Below are 20,444 nucleotides of genomic sequence, written 5' to 3' on the forward strand. Positions count from 1 at the left end.
TTGTGCAGAGACGCAACGAGGTGGGCTTTTCTACGCTAAAATCAAGATGTTTATGCGTTTGATGTATTGATGTATGATGTATGATGTATGATGTATCATGTATGATTAAGATGGATATTAAATGCATTGATGTTCTATTTTCCTTTCAAAGCTTGAATTGAAAATATTTTTTTTGAAGTTATTGCATTGCCAAATATTTGAGATTTTAGTATGTTATCTATCCGTCTGAGCATAATGATATCGGTTCTATGCGAGGTAGAATTAATGTACACGGTGGTCGTGAGTCATCTTTCAGGTTGGCCGATCACAGTGCTGCAGAGGGAGGCCTCCCTCTTAGTACATAAGTTAACAGATACGATACTTACTTGACGAGAAAAGTCTGACCAGACAACTTTGAGAAATGAAAATGAGTTTAGCGAACATAAGACCTTTTAGATAAATCCCTTATGTTTTGCATATGAAATGGCAATGACAATATGTATGATGTTATATGCATGAGATGTTTGGCATGTGTTCACTGAGTGCTTTTGTACTCAGCCCTGCATATGTTTTTCAAAAATGTGCAGGTTGAGCCGGTGTGTTGGTGCTGCATTGAGCGGAGTCACAGGGTTGTTAATAAATATGTAACCTGACTAGAATATGTCTAGCTACATTTCCGCTGCAGAATACTTTTAGTACTGTTATGTCGTACTTTAAGTTTAAGAGGATGTTTTGTTGATGTATTAACTTGATTATTGATATTAATTAAGTTTTATGTCTTCCTTGAGTAATGTTTTCAATTGAGCATTAATGAGTAATAACGACGAGTTTTATTAAAATGAGTAAGTTTTACGGTTATAAATGACGCCCCTTTCTTCCCCTTCTTCTTTAACCCCATCTCTAGTCGTGGATCACTCGGCCTAACTATCCCTAGTTAGGGCGGGCTGCGACATTATATTAATTAATTTCTTATTAATCCTTAAGTAGTACCACTCAACTTTTATTATTGCGCCTGAACTTAATCAACCTGCAGGGTTTAACACAACAAACCTTTGAGCTCCTTAAGGGGATGTTATTATCCTATATTTGATACGGTTACCTAATAGAGATACCAAATATCATATATAAATTGCTATCACCCAAGATACAGAGTACTCAAGTTAATACATAATAAATCAAAGTGATACACAATTTAATATATATAACTGAAATCTTATTAGGATTTAGGTCTCATTAAGTCACCGAGATCTTGATTCTTCACTTAGGCCAGACAAAAGAATACATCTCAATGTGATCCTATTAATACGTTTTCACGCACCAGTATAAATAAGTAGCCAAGACAAACTACTTCCATATATACTGCAGCCTAAACCAACGACTCGTCCTAGAGTCATCTCGGATGTGAGCAATTTATATCCCATAAGGTTATTCTAATTATATGGTCTTCTATGATCTACAACACACCATATAATCTACTTATATAGAGATAATAGGACATACATATGCAATCACGAACAATTCAGATAGGAGATAAACAGTGAACTTAGGAAACATTGTATACAAGCATAAAAGGTTCTTGCTTTCAGTATACAAATCCAACAATCTCCCACTTATACTAAAGTAAACTTTTAGTATACAATGAGACTATCTACTAGCTATTACAAAACTATCACTTCTCCCACTTATACTGAAAGTTTCCTAAGTGGGTGGCATCAAACGCAATCCCATCCCTCGAGCATGCTTCTCGTAGGTCTTTTGCGGTAAGCCCTTGGTGAAAGGATCAACTAGGTTCTCCAAAGTACTAATCTTCTCAACCAGCACATCTCCTCGCTGTATGATTTCTCGTATGACGTGGTACTTTCTTTCTATGTGTTTTGTGGCCTTGTGGGTCCTAGATTCCTTAGAATTTGCCACTGCACCCGAGTTATCACAATAAATTATGATACTCTTAGGAAAATTAGGTACCACGCTCAGATCCAAGAGGTAATTCCGGAACCATACAACATCTTTAGCAGCTTTCGAAGCAGCTACATATTCGGCTTCCATGGTGGAGTCCGCAATGCAACGCTGCTTTGCACTCCGCCATGATACAGCTCCACCTCCTAAGGTAAACACATAACCAGATGTAGATCTCTTCTCATCCCGGTCAGCCGGGAAATCCGAATCTGAATAACCCAAAGAATTTAGACTGTCTGACTGGTAAACTAGCCTATAATCTTGAGTCCTTTTCAAGTACTTGAGTATATGCTTTACCACAGTCCAGTGTCCTTGGCCAGGATTTGACTGATATCTTGCAACCATGCCCACTGCATAGCAAATATCAGGTCTCGTACAAAGCATTGCATACATGAAGCTACCTACAGCGGAACATAGACATATGATTAAAAATCAATATCTCAATAAAACTGTAAAACATTCAACAATAAAACCGTAGTAGAATCGAGAATCTTCAATTCTTGCTCTGGCTCCGTTCTCTGTCTCTCTCAGCTCTCAGGAAAAGTAAAATATGATAAAAGGTGATAAAAAGCCCTTTTAGAAAAAGTTCTTGGGGAGTATTTATATGCCCTAGGTCAAGTACGACTTAAAAAACCCCAAAATCGCGTATACAGCTGAAAATCCGAAAATTGGGCGGAAAAACGGTGACTCGCGCGGCCGGCTCGTGCGGCCGCATGGCCAGCCCGCGTGAGCTCGCGCGGCCTCCTCGCGCGGCCGCGCGCCTGGCCTGCGTGGCCCTCCAGATCTTCCTGCTCCGTCGCACGGCCGTGGCATGCGGCCGCATGCCCGAACCGCGCGACCTCCGATGCGCGCGCTCCGACCCGCGAACTTCCCGACGCTCGTTCTTGGTCATCCGATGTCCGATTTGAGCCCCGTTCATGCCTATGGACTCGTCTCTTCATGTACTTCACTACACTTCATCCAAAACTTCACAAATCGAATCCAAGAACCTGTAAAAATAGCACGAGCACGGACGAGTAGTCTATTATACAAAAATATGCAATTTAAACCATAGACAACTCAACAACTCAATAGAAACGCCCAAAACACTAAAGAATAACGCGATAAAGGAGTGAAAAATGCATGTAAATCAAACCCCCCAAACTTAAACCATTGTCCGTCCTCGGATAAAACAAAGATGAACCAAGAATGAATCAACAAGAGCGCATAGAAAAGTGGATAACGTTGTGGCTTCAGATTTGTCAACAAAAATACCAACATGCATTTGTATTTCCAATCATCAAGATATCACACTCATGACAAACTTCAAATTGTGGTCTCAATGACTTGCAATCCTTACCAAAAAGATAAAGAATTTAAGATCTCTCAACTCTCAAGTGTGTCAAACAACATGGACGTGTATACGCTCAGTTCAAGCAAAACAAGTACTCAACCATAAGCTTGTCCATCGTCTCACCTCTCCGTCACTTAATGTGTGCTCCTATAACCAAGATAAAAAAGGTCTTTATTAAGGGCTGTAATGTAGTCTCTTTCGTAAGGTGGGATATATTTGGCTAAGTGACTAAAAGATACTCCTCAATGTAGCTCAATCACCAACCTTATAGCATTCTTAATTTATACCATATTCCACCTCTCATAAAACCAGATTTTTCAATACGAGAACCATCACAACTCAACAATTATTTCTCATAACATTATGTCTCTCTAATGCGTCCTATGTACCCATTTTTGCAATTCTTTTCTCTTTGTTTTTTTCTTTTCTTTTCTTTTCTTTTCTTTTCTTTTCTTTTTTTCAACAACTTGTAGAGTACTAGGATTTTCAATTTAAAACCACAAAACATAACTCATGATCATTCATCTCCATAACCCAATTATCTCCTATCAAATAGTCTTCAAGCTTCCACCCATAGCTAAATCAAAGAATATGGAAAAATAACACTCAAAGGGGGTGAACTAGGATCATATATAGTAAAAGGACAAATATGGGAAATATAGGCTAGTAAAGATGACCATCATCTCAAAGTTATTAAGCACACTATGTGACCTCGAGGGAGAAACCAAGACAAGTTCTAGTGAGACACAATCATGCTCAAACAATCACTCAAGAATAACAAATAAGACTGTAAAAATAGTGACAGTCAAGGCTAAAATCTCACAGATTATTTCATTGATTGCAAACACATAGAGACCACGCTTATCGTCCATCACTCATGCTCAATCTCAACAATATCAATACAAACGCATACACACCCATAAGCTTTAAACAGAAATCATCATGAGCCAGTTATCCAACCAATTTCTACACTACTGACATCATCATCAAAGTAACATCACAGGAAAAACCACTAAAGCAAGACTAAGAAAACTCAACGACGAAACAAAAGCAACTAAAACAAAAAGTGCACCCACGAAGACACACCCCCCAAACTTATTCACCACCAAGGAGAATAAGTTTGAAAAGGATTTGTGGGGCACAAAAACAAACTAACAAAAGAAAAGAAACGGACTAACCAAGATTGGGTTGCCTCCCAATAAACGTTATTTTTAACATCGTTAGCTCGACAGAACAACAAACTCTTCAAGGAGGCTGGTACAAGCAATGCTGCGACCAGCTGCTCCCTGCTCCACTTTTGCAAGCCATGCTCCCTTCTTGCGAATTCTAATCACCTGGGTCCTGCCAAGAAAACTGATTCTCATTAAAAGTCACTACAAGAAAAATGCTAATAGACAACATGCGAAGCGTATCATCTATTTTAAAGTCGCATGTCATAAATGTGGGTGTAGTGTATTGGGGGCGCTAATAGACAACATGCGCATGCGCGTCGTCTATTAGCTAATAGACGATATGCGCATGCGCGTTGTCTATCAGCTAATAGACAACAGGTATATGCACATCGTGTATTATCTAATAGACGGCGCGCTTGCGTCTGTCGTCTATTCTCTAATAGATGACAGATATAGTGACCGTCGTCTATTCGCTTTTTATTTCAAATATTACAATTTTTTTGGCACTTATATTTATATTTTCTATTTTTTTAATATATATTTCATAAGATCCAAAAACTCATAATAGAAAGCAAAAAATACATTCGTTAATACTAAAAATTCATACATTCATTCAAACATCGTTCATCCAACATTACATTAAATCATTGTTAATGAAGCCACTCAAAATATGTAGCACACTCAAAAGTTGCATCTCCCAACATATTTCCAAATACATCAACATAAATACATCTACTACTCTAACCTCGACTGCCTCATTGTCTATGAGGACTCAGCTTGTGATTCACAGCTCGATGTGAGATTCTGGGAGCAGCTGTAGACGTCTGGACGTCGTCGAGGGCGGCCAAGGCCTTCGTCATGGCCGGTCGATTGTTGGGATCGTTGTCGAGGCAGCGCAAGGCGATGGCTGCTGCCTCCTGTGCCCCCTTCTTAGAGTACATGATCCTCAACAGTTTCCTGCTGTCCATGAGGAATGGCTTCGTCCAGTCCACCAACGTCTCCTTGGCTCTCCCGAAATTCTTGTCTCCGAACGCCCGTTTCCCCGATAGCAGCTCCAGCAGGACAACTCCGAAGTTGTACACATCACTCTTGGGAGTCAAGTGGCCCGTTGCTACGTACTCTGGTCATAGAGGATACAAGATCAAGATACATCACCTGAAAGCTTTTTAATATTCAAAAAGAAAAACAAAAACAAAAAAATTGACTCGAATGGTTTGAGCATCAGTGACCACTAGTGAAGCTAATGAGCTGAAAAATCGGAGGAGTGCTTCTGGAGAAGTTTCAAGTACTTTGTAGCTTCCACCAAAGGATCTTCAACCTATAAGTAAAAACTAAATCATTAGTTGTAGTTGTATTACACTTTTGCTAAGTGTATATTCACTTGTCTGGAAGTAAATCTAAATGGAGTGCAGAAAGAATCCTCCCAATGGAAATGTAACAAGTACCTGCAGTAACTTCTCACCATGTGGAATAGGATCTACCGGCTTTACTCCTGCTAATTACAGAAAACTAACATGCCACTAATCATGGACCATAAATATGAGAATTTAAATGTCCATTTCCGAACAATTCCAAAAAATAAAAAAGATATATGCACCAATAGTAGGAAACTGTATTTGTGGGACTGTGGTCAATTGTTATTCCAATAGAAACTATTATTCAAAGATAGTATTCAAATTTTTTACTAATTAAAGTGAAATGCATATCTTTTATTAATTCTTGGGTCTTGATAATAAAATAGAGAATTGAGCTTGAAAAACTATGGATGACTCACAGCTCTACACATTCTGGTTACAAGCAGCATACAGCCAATGCGTACGTACAAACAAGTGTATCTAGAGAGAGAGACACGCACACACACATTCACAAATATATAGGAGAAAGAGAGAGAGAGAGAGAACACACACACACACACAGAGGTGGCCCCAACAGCTATTTCTATGGCTGACCGACTTTGAAATTAAGAGATAAAGAGATAGGACGTAGATGGGGAAGCTTAATTGCCACACAGAGAGAGAGAGAGAGAGAGAGAGAGAGGAGTTTGGGTTGTTAGAAAAAGAGAGGAAATATTCTCTTTAGCTTTCAATGGTATTTTTTGGTGTTTTTGGTGTTGTAATTAACATGCTAATTACAGAAAACTGCAGTAACAAGTACCTGCAGTAACAAGTACCTGCAGTAACTTCCAGATTTTAAAACAGCAGTAGCATTTGATTCTCCCTTCACTCCTGCTTCCTGCATAATGCAACCATTTTAGTGCAAAGCTATCTGAAACTAATCTTATGGAAGGTGTGATGGCATTGTTGGTTTACTTTCTTAGCAGTAATGACAATATTAATAAGGATCCAATAGTCTACAAGCAGAAACTACATCTGAAGCATAACAAAAGAATGAACAAAAGAAGAAAAAATCAGACAGCAAGTTAGAAACAAACTGCCACAGGAACTTCCATTTGTAAACACGATCAACAATTGTAGTTTACTTGACAAATAGGACAGATGTTTGTCACATGTTTGACTGAAGCATTAAGATCCAAATTCATAACCATGTATCTGTTGAAACTAAAGATTAATGAATTATAGAGGATGCACCTTAATCTTAGCAACGACATCCTCTTTCCGTGCATTTATGGCGTGAGTGGTTCCAAATATCTTAGCCTTTTAAAGTTTCTCTTCTTGAACACCCACTGCAATAATTTCAGAAGCTCCAAATGCCCTTGCTATCTGCAGGCAACTGTCAGAAACTTTTTGAAGTTAAAAATCATGCAAAAATTTCAATCACAAATAAGATTTGGATAAGCTAAAATGGAAAACACATGATCCTTCACTCTAGCTTCATATCTGTAATAAAGCAAAACTGATAAACTCTAATGCTTCCTCTCCATCAAAAGTTATATATCAGAAGCCGCAGATACATATTAATTTGAAGTTATATAAGTTTAAATGCTTCCATCAACTAGAAAAATCAAATAACTTTGCAAGATAATTAAAATAGCTATAACTCAATCTCAATTAACTTCATTCTGTTTTTCTTTACACATTTCTCCATCAAAAGTTTCTTGATTTGTAGAGAAAAAGTAAACTAAATTTCACTATTCCTTTTAAACATTGACACAGAGAAAAGGTTATACACATTATATAGCAGCAATGCAGATCATTCTATAAAAGCAGATCACATACTATAGAGCTGGTGGAGGCCTGGAGCAGAGCTAAATCCCAAAGCTGGCGGGTTTCAGAGAGGGTGGGTCCTGAGCAGAGCGTTATTTTCCAGAGCCAGAGCATGGTTTGTCGAGAGCAAAGATATGTACCAGAGCTAGCTGCAGTTCAGAGCAGAGCTAGGTTTCAGAGCTGGATTTTTCCAGAGATGCCGGTCCAGAGCTCTTTGGTTTTTGGTAGGCAGAAGGGAGGTTTGCGGCGACGGCGTATAACCGGCCGTGTAATCTCCCTTCCTGCCTATTGGGGGATTTTTCTTCGGTTTGTTTGTTTAAGGAGTGTCAGTTTCCGGCGACGGCGTCTCATCGGCCGAAACTGCTACTTCTTCTCGCTTCGGGGAGATTGGGATGTCTGTGCCGACTTACCTCGGCTTTTTTCTGGTTTGATCTTAGGCTCGCGGGAATTCTTATGGCGACGGTGTATAACCGGCCGTAAGCTTCCCATTTTTGTTTTTTGTGTTAGGCATTTGGCGACGGCGTCTCACCGGCCTTTTGCCTTCCTCGTTTGTTTCTTTTTGCGGGCAGTTGGCGACGGCGTCTCACCGGCCTTCTGCCTACTGAGTTGTCTTGTTTTTTGTTTTGGTCTTGTTGGCTTGAGCCGGGTTGATTTGGAGACGATGGTTAGGCCGGAGTTCCTGAAACTTTCCCTTCTGCTCTTCCTTCTCCTGTCGTTCTTTGGTCGTCTAGACGGGTACTCTTTTTTCTTCTTACGGTTTTTCCCTTTGGGTTTTCCGTAAGAAGGTTTTAATGAGGCTCGGCCCTTAGTCTGCTTCCCGTGCTTTCAAGGGTTTAAGTTTTTTTAGTTTTTTCTCTTTCTTATATATAATCGCAATCTGGGTTTTAAAAAGCGCGCCTTAAGCGAGGCGCAGGGTGGGGGGGCCTTTTTAGGCAAGGCGCAGGAGCCTACTAGAGGCGCAGCCGAGGCGCAATAAGGCGCGAAAGGCGCGCCTAGGCGCAGGCTCACTAAGGCGCCGCCTTATGTAGAATTAGGGTTAGGGTACAATTTTATTTAAAACAGAAAAATAACACACCAGCCGCGCCTCCTTTCTCCTCTCTTCTCTCTCCTTGCGTCTTCCCCCCTTTGCTCACATACCGGCGTCGCCAGCAAGCCCCCGCCGCCGCCAGCCATCCACCGCCGCCGCCGCCAGCCCCAGCCGTCCGCCGCCGCCAGCCCCAGCCGTCCGCCGCCGGCGCCGCCAGCCTCCAGCACGTAAGGCTTCAGTTTTTGAAGTTCATTTTTTGAGTTTTAACTTGTATTTCAGTTTTTGAAGTTTATTTTGAATTTCAACTTTCAAATGCAATATTGTAGTTCAGTTTTTGAAGTTGTTTTTGAGTTTTAATTTTCAAATTCAACATTGTAGGTCAGTTTTTTAAGTTGTTTTTTATAATTTCAGTTTTGATTGATGTTATAAATTTATAATTGAATAAATTTTATTTTTTTAATTTCAGTTTTACTCTCAAAATCTCAATGTCTTCGGGTAAGTCTCGTGTATCATCATCAACGGGGGATGATGATGAGCGGGATCCAGCTAGAAAATATGGGACACCGAATCCAAGCAATCCTTTTGCGTGGACTTGTCAATTTTGTCTAAAAGTGACAAATGGAGGAGCATTTCGCTTGAAACAACATTTAGTGGGTGGTTATAGGAATGCAAAGAAATGTCCTAAGGCTCCGGAACATGTTCGAGTAGAAGTGAATGCTTATATGATGAAGAAAGCAGCTAACAAAGTCATGAAGCATTTTGCTAAAAATCCACCTCAATGTGTTGAAGATGATGATGATCAAGAAGAGGATGAAGAGATGGAAATTGGAGGTAGCTCACGCACCACGACGAGTAAGAAGGCCCCGGCTCCAAAGAGGATGAAAGGTCCTTTAGATGTTTATCTTAGCCAACCTAGTTCTCAAACTCATGAAGTATTGAAGGGAAGAAAAGAAAGAAAAGGAGTCTTTGGTGGTGCTAGTGACAAGATATGTAGGGAAAGAGCTTGTAAAGCAATTGCAAGGTTCTTTAATGACAATGCTATTCCTTTCCATCCGGTCACTAGTGATAGTTTCAAGAACATGGTTGAAGAAATTGGACAATATGGTCCCGGATTGGAACCACCGAGCATGTATGAGCTAAGAGTTCCTTTTCTTCAAAAGGAAGTGGAAGACACGGACACCAAAGTGTTGGAGTTCAAGAAAGAATGGGCCACAAAGGGATGTTCTATTTTATCCGATGGATGGCGTGATTCGGTGGTGCAAAAGGATATTGTAAACTTCCTTGTCAATTCTCCAAAAGGGTCCGTGTTCATCAAATCGGTGGAAGTATCCGAAGTTGTGAAAGATGCAATCACTTTGTTTCAAATGCTTGATTCTATTGTTGAGGAAGTTGGAAAGGCAAATGTTGTGCAAGTGGTGACGGATAATGCATCTAACTATGTCAAAGCGGGTAAGAAATTTAAATCATCTTCAATTTTATACAATCACTTTATTATTTTCTTAAGTATTAAAGCTTTTAATCTTTTATGATAGGGAAATTGCTTATGACAAAAAGACCACATCTTTATTGGACTCCATGTGCCGCACATTGCGTGGACTTAATGTTGGAGGATATTGGAAAGCTTCCAAAGATCAAGAATGCCCTCAAGAAGGCGATCTTCATGAATGGTTATATATATAACCACGTCGCCGTTGTCAACATGATGAGAAGATTCACAAATCAAAGGAATTTGCATCGACCGGCGGTCACAAGGTTTGCAACTTCCTTTATCACTCTTGCACAATATCATAAGCAAAAGAACAACTTGAGGAAGATGGTGACTTCGGAAGAGTGGAATGCTTCAAAGTGGGCAAAGGAAGCGGGGGGAAAGAAGGTGACAGCTTATATTTTGCAAGACACATTTTGGAGGAATGTGTTGTATGCTCTTAAGTTGGGAGGTCCTCTTGTGACGGTACTTCGGATGGTTGATGGGGATAAAAAACCGGCCATGGGGTACATTTATGAAGCTATGGATAGAGCTAAGGAGGCTATTGCTAAGAGTTTTGGTCACAAGGAGGAGCATTACAAAGAAGCGTATGGGATCATTGATAAAAGATGGGATTGCCAACTTCACCGTCCTTTACATGCGGCCGGATACTTTCTTAATCCGGAAATCTATTATGATAATCCGGATCAAGTGAGTTGCCAAGAGATTGAGCAAGGCTTGTATGAATGCATTCAAAGGTTGATTCCCGATGAACCAACTCAAGACAAGATCATGGCTGAGTTGGATGCCTACAAAAATGCAAATGGTCTATTTGGCAATGCAATGGCAATTAGACATAGAAAGGTCAAATCACCAGGTAACATTTTATATTTGAAAATCTAATTAAGTGTTGAATTAATTAATGCTTCATATTCTAACAAACCGTCATTTTTAAAATGTCTATAGCGGATTGGTGGTCTTGTTATGGATCTTCAAGTCCCAACCTCAAATCATTTGCGATAAAAGTTCTTAGCCTCACTTGTAGTGCTACCGGATGTGAGAGAAATTGGAGTGTCTTTGATCATGTAAGTTATTATTTTATTTTACTTTGACTATAATACATAAATATGATTTTAACATATTATCTTTTATATTTTTATAGCTTCATACCAAGAAGAGAAACCGATTGGCACAAGATCGGCTCAATAAATTGGTTTATGTGAAGTACAATCGCACTTTGGAAAGGCGATACAAGAGGAAAGACACAATAGATCCTATTCTATTAGAAGAGATTGATGATAGCAATGAATGGTTGGTTGGACATATGGATGGGGAATCTTCTAATAAAGATGATCTTGTGTTTGAGGATGGTGATTTGACATGGAATGTCGTTAGTAAGGCTTCGGGAGCTAATGATCCTATTTATAGCACTAGACGGGCATCTAGAGTTGATAAAGGAAAGAGTGTAGTTGCTTCGAGTTCGAGAAGGCTTTTAGATGAGGATGAAGATGAGGAGAGGGAAGTGAATGAGATGGAAGAGGACATTGGTGAAGACAAAGATGATGGGGATGATGCATTTGAGGATGATGGACTTGAGGATGATGATTTTTGATTACTTGTTTGATATTTGATCGTACTTTTAGACTTGCATATTTTAAAACTTAAGTATTTGTGTGTTTTGGATTAAGTATTTGTGTGTTTTGGATTAAGTATATGTGTGTTTAAGTACTATTTGTGGTTTTAAGTTGTGTTTTTGGTATAAAATATAATGTAGGTAAATATATTAGAATTTTTTAGGCTTTACTGCGCCTCGCCTACGAAAAGCCCGCGCCTGCGCTTAAAGCCCTGCGCCTAGGCTCCGAGGCATGTTTGCGCCTCGTGCGCCTCGGGCTTTTTAAAACCCAGATCGCAATTTAAATATAATACTATAGTTTCAGTAATTCTATCATTTAGTTGCAGAATTAATTGACCCTGTAATTATCTAGCTAGCACAATCAACAGAAGACATTCAATCTGTTCATTGTCAAAATCCTAGCATGACCTACAAATAGATGATGATACACTGCACTTGTTTACTAAACACGAAGCAAAGGGAGGTTTCATGCTCATATCAAATATAACAAAAGGAAACATGATTATATCCTATCAAATAAAGCCAAGAAAAGATCAAGAACTTTAATAGCTTCGACCCAATCACTTCAATTCCCAATTGACTAACGAGAAGGTAAAATAATATCAGAAAAAGAAGCCAAACCTTGCTTTTCTGCTACAACTGAATTTGACTAGGCAAGAACGAAACCAATGGGTGTAGCAGAAGGCTTGGCAGCGGTGGAATCCCACGGCGGGAGAGGGCTTGGCAGCGCACCACGTAGTGGCCGTCGTCCAATCTGACCGCGCAGCGCTTGGGCATCATCCGCGACGTGTAGAGCATGACGCCGATTACAACGAGCCAAACCCCCTGTGCAAAAATCAATAGAGATCTCATGAATCCGAGCAAGAAGCTTCTAGAATCAGCGAGGATAAGCACGATTACGGCGAGGGAGGCGAGGATGAGAAACTGGAGGAGCCAGTGGTAGCGCCCCTCGAGGCCGGCGTGGTCTGTGGACTGGAGGTGGAAGAGGAGAAGCTCCTGCGCCAAGGCGGCAGCGGCGAGGAGGTGCGTGAGGGCGGATCGGGCTGGAGGGAGATTTGAAGGAATATTAAATTGAATTAACGTTCCGCTTTGCCCGATGATCGTTTCTTGGTTATTATTAATTTATCATACAACGATTAATCTTAAACATGCTCCTATGAAATTAACAGCTGCACATAGGTGTTAGGAATTACTTACTTGTAAAGTGGATGCAGAGGTTGTTGATGATCGTGTCAAAGGACTCCAGTTCTGATCTTCTCGACTGTATCCCGCTCAGCTTTCACCGTTGGATGGACAACGAGCTATGAAAGTCCCAAGCTAGAAATCACCCAAGTTTCCTGCGCCTCCTTCAGCTCTCAAAAACCCTAATAATTATAAGTGTGTGTTTCCTGAGAGGTGACAGCTGTATTTTATAATAAAATACAAGGGAGGGGGCGCCAGTTACTAGGGCTGGGCGATTTCTAGCCCTACTTGGGCTAGGAGACATTGGGCCAGTCCAGGGACCAGATACAAGGAATAAAGATGGACCTTAAATAAATTAATTTATCTATGGTCAGCCCAGACCATAATTAATTTATAAATATCAGTTCATTCCACTAGAGAACCGATACTGACTTACCCCTTTATTGCCGGTGATGAGTCGGGGCTTGTATTTAGACTTATTAAATCCTCGTATTTAAAATATCCAACATCCATTAATTAATTAGAGCTCTGACAGCCTTAATTAATTAATCTCTTTGTAATCCTTAAGCAGTACCACTCAAACCTTATTATTGCGCCTGAACTTAATCAACCTGCAGGGTTTAGCGCAATAAACATTATTGAGCTCCTTAAGGGGATGTCATTATCCTATACGGATACGAGTACTAATACAGATAATCAAATATCATATATTAACCGCTATCACCCAAGATACAGAGTACTCAAGTTACTATATAACTCTCGCTCATAGTAAATCAAAGTGATAAACGAATCAACATATATATCTGAAATCTTATTAGTATTAAGATCATATAAGTTACCGAGATCTTGATTCTTCACTTAAGTCAGATAGAAGAATACATCTCACTGTGGTCCTACCAATACGTTATGACGTACCAGTATAGATAAGTAGTCAAGACAAACTACTTCCATCTATACCGCAGCCTAAACCAATAACTTGTCCTAGAGTTATTTCGACTGTGATTATATTATATCTCTTAAGGTTATTCCAATTATACGGTCTTCTGTGATCTACAACACACCATATAATCTACTTATATAGAGATAAAGAACATACATATGCAATCATGAACCCAATCAGATAGGAGATAAAATAGTGAACACAGGAATCATTGTATACAAGCATAAAACGTTCTTGCTTTCAGTATACAAATCCAACAAGATTCTGACGAGCGCGACGGCGGAGGCGGCGTAGGTGAGGAAGGCGAGGGAGATGGCGGTGTGCTCGAGGTTGTGGAGGTGGTTGGAGGGGATGGAGCCGTTGGGGGCGAAGGGGTGGTGGCGGTGGGGAAGGATGAAGAGCTCCATGGAGATGGAGGTGAGGGTGGCGAAGATGATGAAGTAGAGCTCGAGGTGTTTGAATTTGGAAATGGGGAAAAAGGAATTAGGGTTTGTGGCGTGGAGTTTGGTGTGGCCGATGATGCAGAAGGCTAGTCCCGGTCCGATGTGGCGAATAATAGACGACACATTTAAAATTTCATCATCTAATATTGCTATAGACGACACACATCGTAGGCGCGTCGTCTATTAAAGGGCGGTCATAGACAATGCGCCTGAGGTGTGTCGTCTATTCAGGGGAATAGATGACACACCTCGGGCGTATTGTCTATGACCGCCCTTTAATAGACGACGCGCCTACGATGTGTGTCGTCTATAGCAATATTAGATGACAGTTTTAGTGCGTCTGTCCACTTTTTCTCAGTTTTAGACGATGCGCAACATACAAACCGTCGTCTATTGACACATAGACGACGGTTTTCGATGCATGTTGTCTATCTTGTGTTGTCTATGGCCTTCATTCTTGTAGTGAGTATTAAATACATCAACACTTACCTTGCCCAGATCGTTTGCTTTCTTGGGCACTTCGTCCTTCTGGATGCGGTATGGTTCATAGACATAGAAAGTTTGGCCTTCATCATGAACTCGCAGCGTGAGCTCTCCTTTCTCCACATCAATTAAAGCTCTTCCTGTTGCAAGAAACGGGCGCCCCAAAATTAGCGGAATTTTGTTGTCATCTTCAATGTCTAAAACCACAAAATCGGCAGGGAGAATAAAATCCCCCACCTTTACTAGCACGTTCCACAATTCCACGAGGATAAGTGACCGACCTGTCCGCCATCTGCAGCCTCATAGAAGTATGCTTCAATTCCCTAATCGCCAGCTGCTTAAAAACAGATAGAGGCATGAGATTTATGCTCGCCCCAGGTCGCAGAGTGACCTTCCAAAATGCTGGCCTCCAATAATGCAGAAAAGTGTGAAGCTGTCCGGATCTTTGACCATCGCCGGTAGCTTCCTCTACAGAATCGCGCTACATTCTTCATTGAGATTCACCGTCTCAAACTCTCCCATCCTCTTCTTCCTCGAGATAATGTCCTTCAGGAATCTAGCATACTGCGGCATCTCCTGCAGTGCTTCCACCAAAGGAATATTAATATGCACTTTCCTGAAGATCTCTAAGAACTTGGAGAACTGCTCTTTCACCTTCTCTTTCTTATGGCGCTGAGGGAAAGGTATGGTCACAGTTGCTGGCGAAGTAGCTTTTTGTTTTTCATCCTTCTTTCTGCCAGAAACCTCAACAGTGACCTCCTCAGCTTTTTTCTCAATCAGTCGTGCACTCTCATACTTTGCCATCATGGCCCCTTCCTGTGTAGTCCCGCTCGGCAGATCAACCATCTTAAAATGATGCTGGGGAAACGACATCCACCCGAAGGACGCAGATGAGGCGGAAGTCGTCGGCCTTCCTCATGGACTCTCCATGAGAGCTCTCCTTTCTCCATCTCAGGAGATCTATGGCTGCCTTCAGAGGTGACTTCACTCTTTAATCCAATGGCCATGCACTGTTCCTTTGGGTTCACCTTGGCATTGTTTATGACATTACCTGACTGTTGGAGTTTGTTGACGGCGGTGGCTATTTGACCCAATTGGGTCTCAAACATCTTCATCTGTGTTCCCAATGCAGCAGTGGTAGACTCAATCCTTTCCATCCTCTCATCTGCCTTGGAGATGAACTTCATCATCAGCTCCTCTATATTTGGCTTCTTTTCTTCATTAATGATTCCATTCGTAACAGAGAAGCCTGGTGGAGGTTGGATTGCATTGTTTGGGTTTCCATACGCCAAATTCGGATGCGGACGCCCTCCTAGATGAAGCTGTTGTCCATTATTATATCAGCCTTGTTGCCCATGTTGAAAGTTCCCATAGTTTCTGCCATTGATGTAGTTGGCGTCTTCTACGCCTGTCGGGATTTCAACAGCCGGCTCAGGATTACCAACAGTCATAGCATTGATTTTTGTATTCAGTTGTGCCAACTGGGTAGCAATCAACGCCATGGGGTCAGTACTGGAGGTAGCAACAACTTTATTCAACTGAATTCTCTCAGATGGCCATTGATAGCTCGTGGTGGCCATGCTCTCAATGGTCTCCATTGCTTCAGAACTCCCCTTCTTAAGCAAAGAACCACCTGCAGCGGTGTCCATGAACATCCTGGTGCGCTCCCCACAAGCGTTATAAAATATGACCACCAGAGTCCCCGCATCAAAGCCATGGGATGGGCACTTCCTCAACTTCTCCTGGTATCTTTCCCATGTCTCTGCTAGTGTCGCAGCCCGATCCCCGACGCTAGTGATAGCGTGGACCGAGTATCGATACGACTATTTTAAAAGAATAAAAGACAAGAAGAATAGATTGAACATCAAGCGGAAGCTCGCATGAAAAAGTGCTAAGGAAATCATCATAAATCAACTCTAGGGGTATAAATGTCAACATCGTCATAACTTCGTAATTATCAGGAATTTCAAGAACAAAAACAAAGCGGGTATAACTCATTTTTCATAAGGAATCATAATATTCAGAGTATCGCAGCAAAAGGCGAATCGATTATATGTATGAAGACATATAACCGCGAGTACATTGCTTGATTCAAAAGAAAACAAAGTATCTCATTCATCAAGACTTTATCAACAAAAAGGAAATGCGATAAAGTAAATACATCAGCTAAACAAATCCCCACCAGCATCAGACCAATCTCGCTCATCGCTTAGCCAGCACATTTAGAAATACATGCATGGCGTGAGTACATAATACTCAGTGGACGAACGCCGAAAAATAAGAAAAGTGCTCTTAGAGCTATAGGTTTGAAACTTGCCACATCTCAGCAATACACAGGAATAAAGTTTATCGTAAAAGAACCTGTGTAAGCAGTTTTAATAAACATGACATCATAAAGAAACGACTGAGAAGTAGGCCTCCCTCTCAAGTACCGTGACCGGCCGACCCGAAGACGGCTTACAGTCACCTCTGTGCACAAAATCCCGCTTGTGGCAGGACCGAATTCGTCTCATCAGTAGAGGGTAACACACAAGTCATTATCAACAAAAATCGGCAAGTCAAACAGTTCTTAAACATCATTTATCTCAAAACATTTGATAAACTCATAACATCATCAAATCATTTTAGAAAGCTCGTATGATATACTTATACTCAAAGTATTGCCCACCTGAAGTCCTTCGCTAGTTTCGGAAAGAAAACAGGCGACTTACTTCTTCGTCTCGCTCGGCCTTCATAAATCATCATCATCGTCATCGAAGGTTCATGTGATAAAATAAACCTTAGTCAGAAACTCAATTACTAAATCCAATCTCATCTCAAACTATAACTTTTCACTCAACGTCTATTTACCCATTAAAACTCAATCCCTAGGTATACTCAACTTCTAAGGATTCACACGTCCTACTCTCGACTTAACTCTCAACTCGGATCATACTCATAGCATTCAAGCACATAAACAAGCATAAACACATAAGCATATAAAATTCACACATAGACAAGTCAAAAACAACCTTCACTCTGCACTGACTCGACTTCAAAACCTCAACAGACTCGGTACAGAACTCCACTGGAGTCGTAATCCATACCAAATGAAACCTCTTTGAGTCTAGCTTCGTTTAAAAAAAAAATCCAAGTATTTTAGGAGATATGACTGTTTTACTACAGTCTACCATATTCAGCAGTTTTGAGCAATCGAAAACTTTGATTTTTGAAAAATAGTAAACATTTCCGAAAAGGTCTGAAATCTGGTCAAAACTTATCTAAGACACTCATGTCTCAACCATAAAAATTTGGGTTCCAGAATGTTAAGGAAAGATACTGGAATAGGTGACTTTATTGGCTACTCACCGAACAATTCGGCAGAACGTAGCAGGTTTGGTTTTTCATTTTATAAAAATAGTACACGACTTCCAAATGACTTGAAATTTTGCCGGTATCCTCAAGACTCTCAAATATACTTACCATAAAATTTGCATGGTGTTTGGGCCCTCGAAAACAGTAGGTCAGTGCATCACTAAAAATGACTCCGAACTCCATCACACAAGCAAACATGCTCAACTCAACATTTCTTCAAGCAAACTCATCAAAGCTCATTTTAAACACTTATATCACTCAAAACATTCAAGTACAACATAACACTCATCATACTCAATCTCGACTCTTCTCTTATATCTTTAGACTCAAATCTCAAGGAAAACGTTTCAACGAACGCATCATTAAAATTCTCTTCTCATTTTCATGCTCAAAATTACTCAAACACTCAAACATGATCTCATTTATCATATAATTCATCATACACATATAGATTCCCTTTTTATCATGTTAACTAAACGCTAATGAAAACTCATGTATCAACATAAAACTCTTAATAAAACATGACAAACGTTCACATAATGGTCATAAAGCAATTACACCTCATTTTACCAAGCATCAACCTCACATCATATGAGAACTCAAAAACTCATATAAACTAAACTAAGTCAAAATTTTACTTAGCCTACAATAGACCTAATCAAACATATTTAGACACCAATTTCATGCTCAATTTCTTATATCTTAAGCCAAATCACTTAATAGACACATACACAAGAAAGTCCTAATTTTTATTAAACTAAACTCTTTGAAATTTTATAAACACACATGAATCCTTAATCTAATCATAGATTGTTGGGAACCTTGTGGAATATCCTAACCCTTGTTTTGATGATACCAAAAATCATAGGACTTACTTGTAATAGACTAGAATCGTTTTGAACTCAAGTGTTAGAGTTCGTTTCTAGTTTAGTTGCGGTGTCGAAGACTGAAGACTGAAGAATGAAGACTGAAGACTGAAGACTGGAGTTACCAAATGAAGTATCAGTTGAAGAATCAGTTGAAGACTGATTATTTAATTCGCGCAATGGACTGATACTAAAGTCAAGTATCAGTTGAACATTTCTCCTAGGACTGATCTTCCAACGTTCAGAGGAAGCCACGTACGCACAAGTACAGCCGCATTAAATGCAGAGATATCACAATATCTTATCTCTGCAGAGGTCATTCCTATCTGGTGGTTACTTTTCAGAGATGTCACTTCTCCTGTCCATCAAAGAGAGCCGTTTCCACACAGACAAGGAACCTCAAAGATTGAAGCCTCAGCCCAAATTCGAATTGCTCTCCAACGGAAGAAATCTTGAGGACGATTTACGCCAACGGATCTATTCAAGAGTTCTCCTACAAATAGCGCTCGAGGATCACTTCAATCTTCACCGATTCAACGACATAAGCTGAAGCTCTGCCGAAATTGCTACTCAGCCTAAAGCTTAACCGCCCAAAGCTTGAATCGAAGAAGAGAATTCCAAAGCCAAAATCAGTCTCTACTAATTACATACATTCTCTTAGACCCTAGGCATATATCTGTTTACCCAGAAGTCAAAGGTCAAACTTGCTTCAAAGAACTTGTTCTTTGTAAGTATAGTTGGCACTCGTTTAAACCTCTCCTCCATAAGAGTGTTTGGGTGATTCGGAGTTCAGGAAGGTACTCTAAACTCTGAGTGGGAAGTCTGAGCACGAGGTGTGCTTAGCAGGCAAATCCTACGCGAGGTGTGTGAGTGCTGAAGAGAGTTTATCTTCAGTTTACGGTTGTGTGCACCAGGCAAGCACACGGGTACGGTTTGCAGTGCACCAGGCAAGCACTTGCGGAGTGGATTGTTGGTCTGATCAACCAGCCGTGGATGTAGGAAAGGGTTTTTCCGAACCACGTAAAAGTCTCTGTGTTATTTACAGCTTTCAGTTTTACATTCAATACTTGTGCGATTTCAATTGATAAAACTGAACACTGACTAACAGGAAAGAGAAACCTTAATCCAACTATCTGCTCCACCGAGGCTATTCGAAACTAAGTTTAATTTCCGCTGCGTATGATATCAATCTGACTGAACTATCCTCTGATAGTAAGGAAGAGTGATATCATCTCTATCTTTGCAAACACGACTGAAGCCCTTACGTGGATCAGTTAAGTTCCAGTGACTTAAATGATAACTCTTTACTGAAGAGCTTTCAGTATCAGTCGTCAACCCTGTTGGTCATAACTAATTTCGGTAAAACAGGTGTCTTGTTTGCTTGTAAAGTTTCGCTTTAATCTCTGACTGAGATCCCTCTGATTGAGGTCGGTAGATTGTTGTAAAA

The 20,444-nt window shown here is 40.4% G+C and overlaps 2 protein-coding genes across 7 annotated transcripts; one reads left to right on the forward strand and one right to left on the reverse strand.

Moving 5' to 3' along the window:
• Positions 1-1,517: 1,517 nt before the first annotated feature.
• LOC131004942 (probable serine/threonine-protein kinase PBL3) lies at positions 1,518-12,492 on the reverse strand. 5 transcript variants are annotated; one of them, XM_057931710.1, is made up of 6 exons: positions 12,351-12,492; positions 7,029-7,170; positions 6,595-6,672; positions 5,886-5,949; positions 5,730-5,758; positions 5,028-5,560 (listed from the first exon to the last, which is right to left on the reverse strand). In XM_057931710.1, exons 4-6 carry the CDS (start codon positions 5,903-5,905, stop codon positions 5,196-5,198), a joined length of 414 nt encoding a protein of 137 aa, XP_057787693.1. In that variant the 5' UTR covers positions 5,906-5,949; positions 6,595-6,672; positions 7,029-7,170; positions 12,351-12,492; the 3' UTR covers positions 5,028-5,195. The 5 variants fall into 5 exon arrangements, 4 of the variants coding, with proteins under 4 accessions (XP_057787693.1, XP_057787695.1, XP_057787694.1 ...); XR_009095156.1 differs by lacking the exons at positions 6,595-6,672; positions 7,029-7,170; positions 12,351-12,492 and adding exons at positions 1,518-2,144; positions 2,233-4,609 and having other exon boundaries at positions 5,186-5,758; positions 5,886-6,588; XM_057931712.1 differs by lacking the exons at positions 7,029-7,170; positions 12,351-12,492 and having other exon boundaries at positions 5,886-5,932; positions 6,611-7,022.
• On the forward strand, positions 8,502-11,827 carry LOC131004941 (uncharacterized). Of its 2 annotated transcripts, XM_057931709.1 has the most exons (5): positions 8,502-8,858; positions 9,098-10,080; positions 10,164-10,973; positions 11,063-11,181; positions 11,259-11,827. In XM_057931709.1, the coding sequence occupies exons 2-5, from the start codon at positions 9,117-9,119 to the stop codon at positions 11,706-11,708; spliced, it is 2,343 nt and encodes a 780-aa protein (XP_057787692.1). In that variant the 5' UTR covers positions 8,502-8,858; positions 9,098-9,116; the 3' UTR covers positions 11,709-11,827. The 2 variants fall into 2 exon arrangements, with proteins under 2 accessions (XP_057787692.1, XP_057787690.1); XM_057931707.1 differs by having other exon boundaries at positions 8,502-10,080.
• Positions 12,493-20,444: the final 7,952 nt, after the last annotated feature.

Source organism: Salvia miltiorrhiza, unplaced genomic scaffold (genome assembly GCF_028751815.1).
Source record: "Salvia miltiorrhiza cultivar Shanhuang (shh) unplaced genomic scaffold, IMPLAD_Smil_shh original_scaffold_471, whole genome shotgun sequence".
NCBI classification, from domain to species: domain Eukaryota; kingdom Viridiplantae; phylum Streptophyta; class Magnoliopsida; order Lamiales; family Lamiaceae; genus Salvia; species Salvia miltiorrhiza.

Bases quoted from the DNA above. Each gene is read 5' to 3' on its own strand.
- LOC131004941 (XM_057931707.1), top strand. From the start codon at position 9,117: ATGTCTTCGGGTAAGTCTCGTGTATCATCATCAACGGGGGATGATGAT. The intron at 10,974-11,062 runs GTAACATTTTAT...AAATGTCTATAG, and splicing joins TAGAAAGGTCAAATCACCAG to CGGATTGGTGGTCTTGTTAT. The intron at 11,182-11,258 runs GTAAGTTATTAT...ATATTTTTATAG, and splicing joins ATTGGAGTGTCTTTGATCAT to CTTCATACCAAGAAGAGAAA.
- LOC131004942 (XM_057931710.1), bottom strand. From the start codon at position 5,905: ATGGTGAGAAGTTACTGCAG. The intron at 5,759-5,885 runs GTACTTGTTACA...TTTTACTTATAG, and splicing joins ATGGTGAGAAGTTACTGCAG to GTTGAAGATCCTTTGGTGGA. The intron at 5,561-5,729 runs GTACTTGAAACT...CTCTATGACCAG, and splicing joins CCTTTGGTGGAAGCTACAAA to AGTACGTAGCAACGGGCCAC.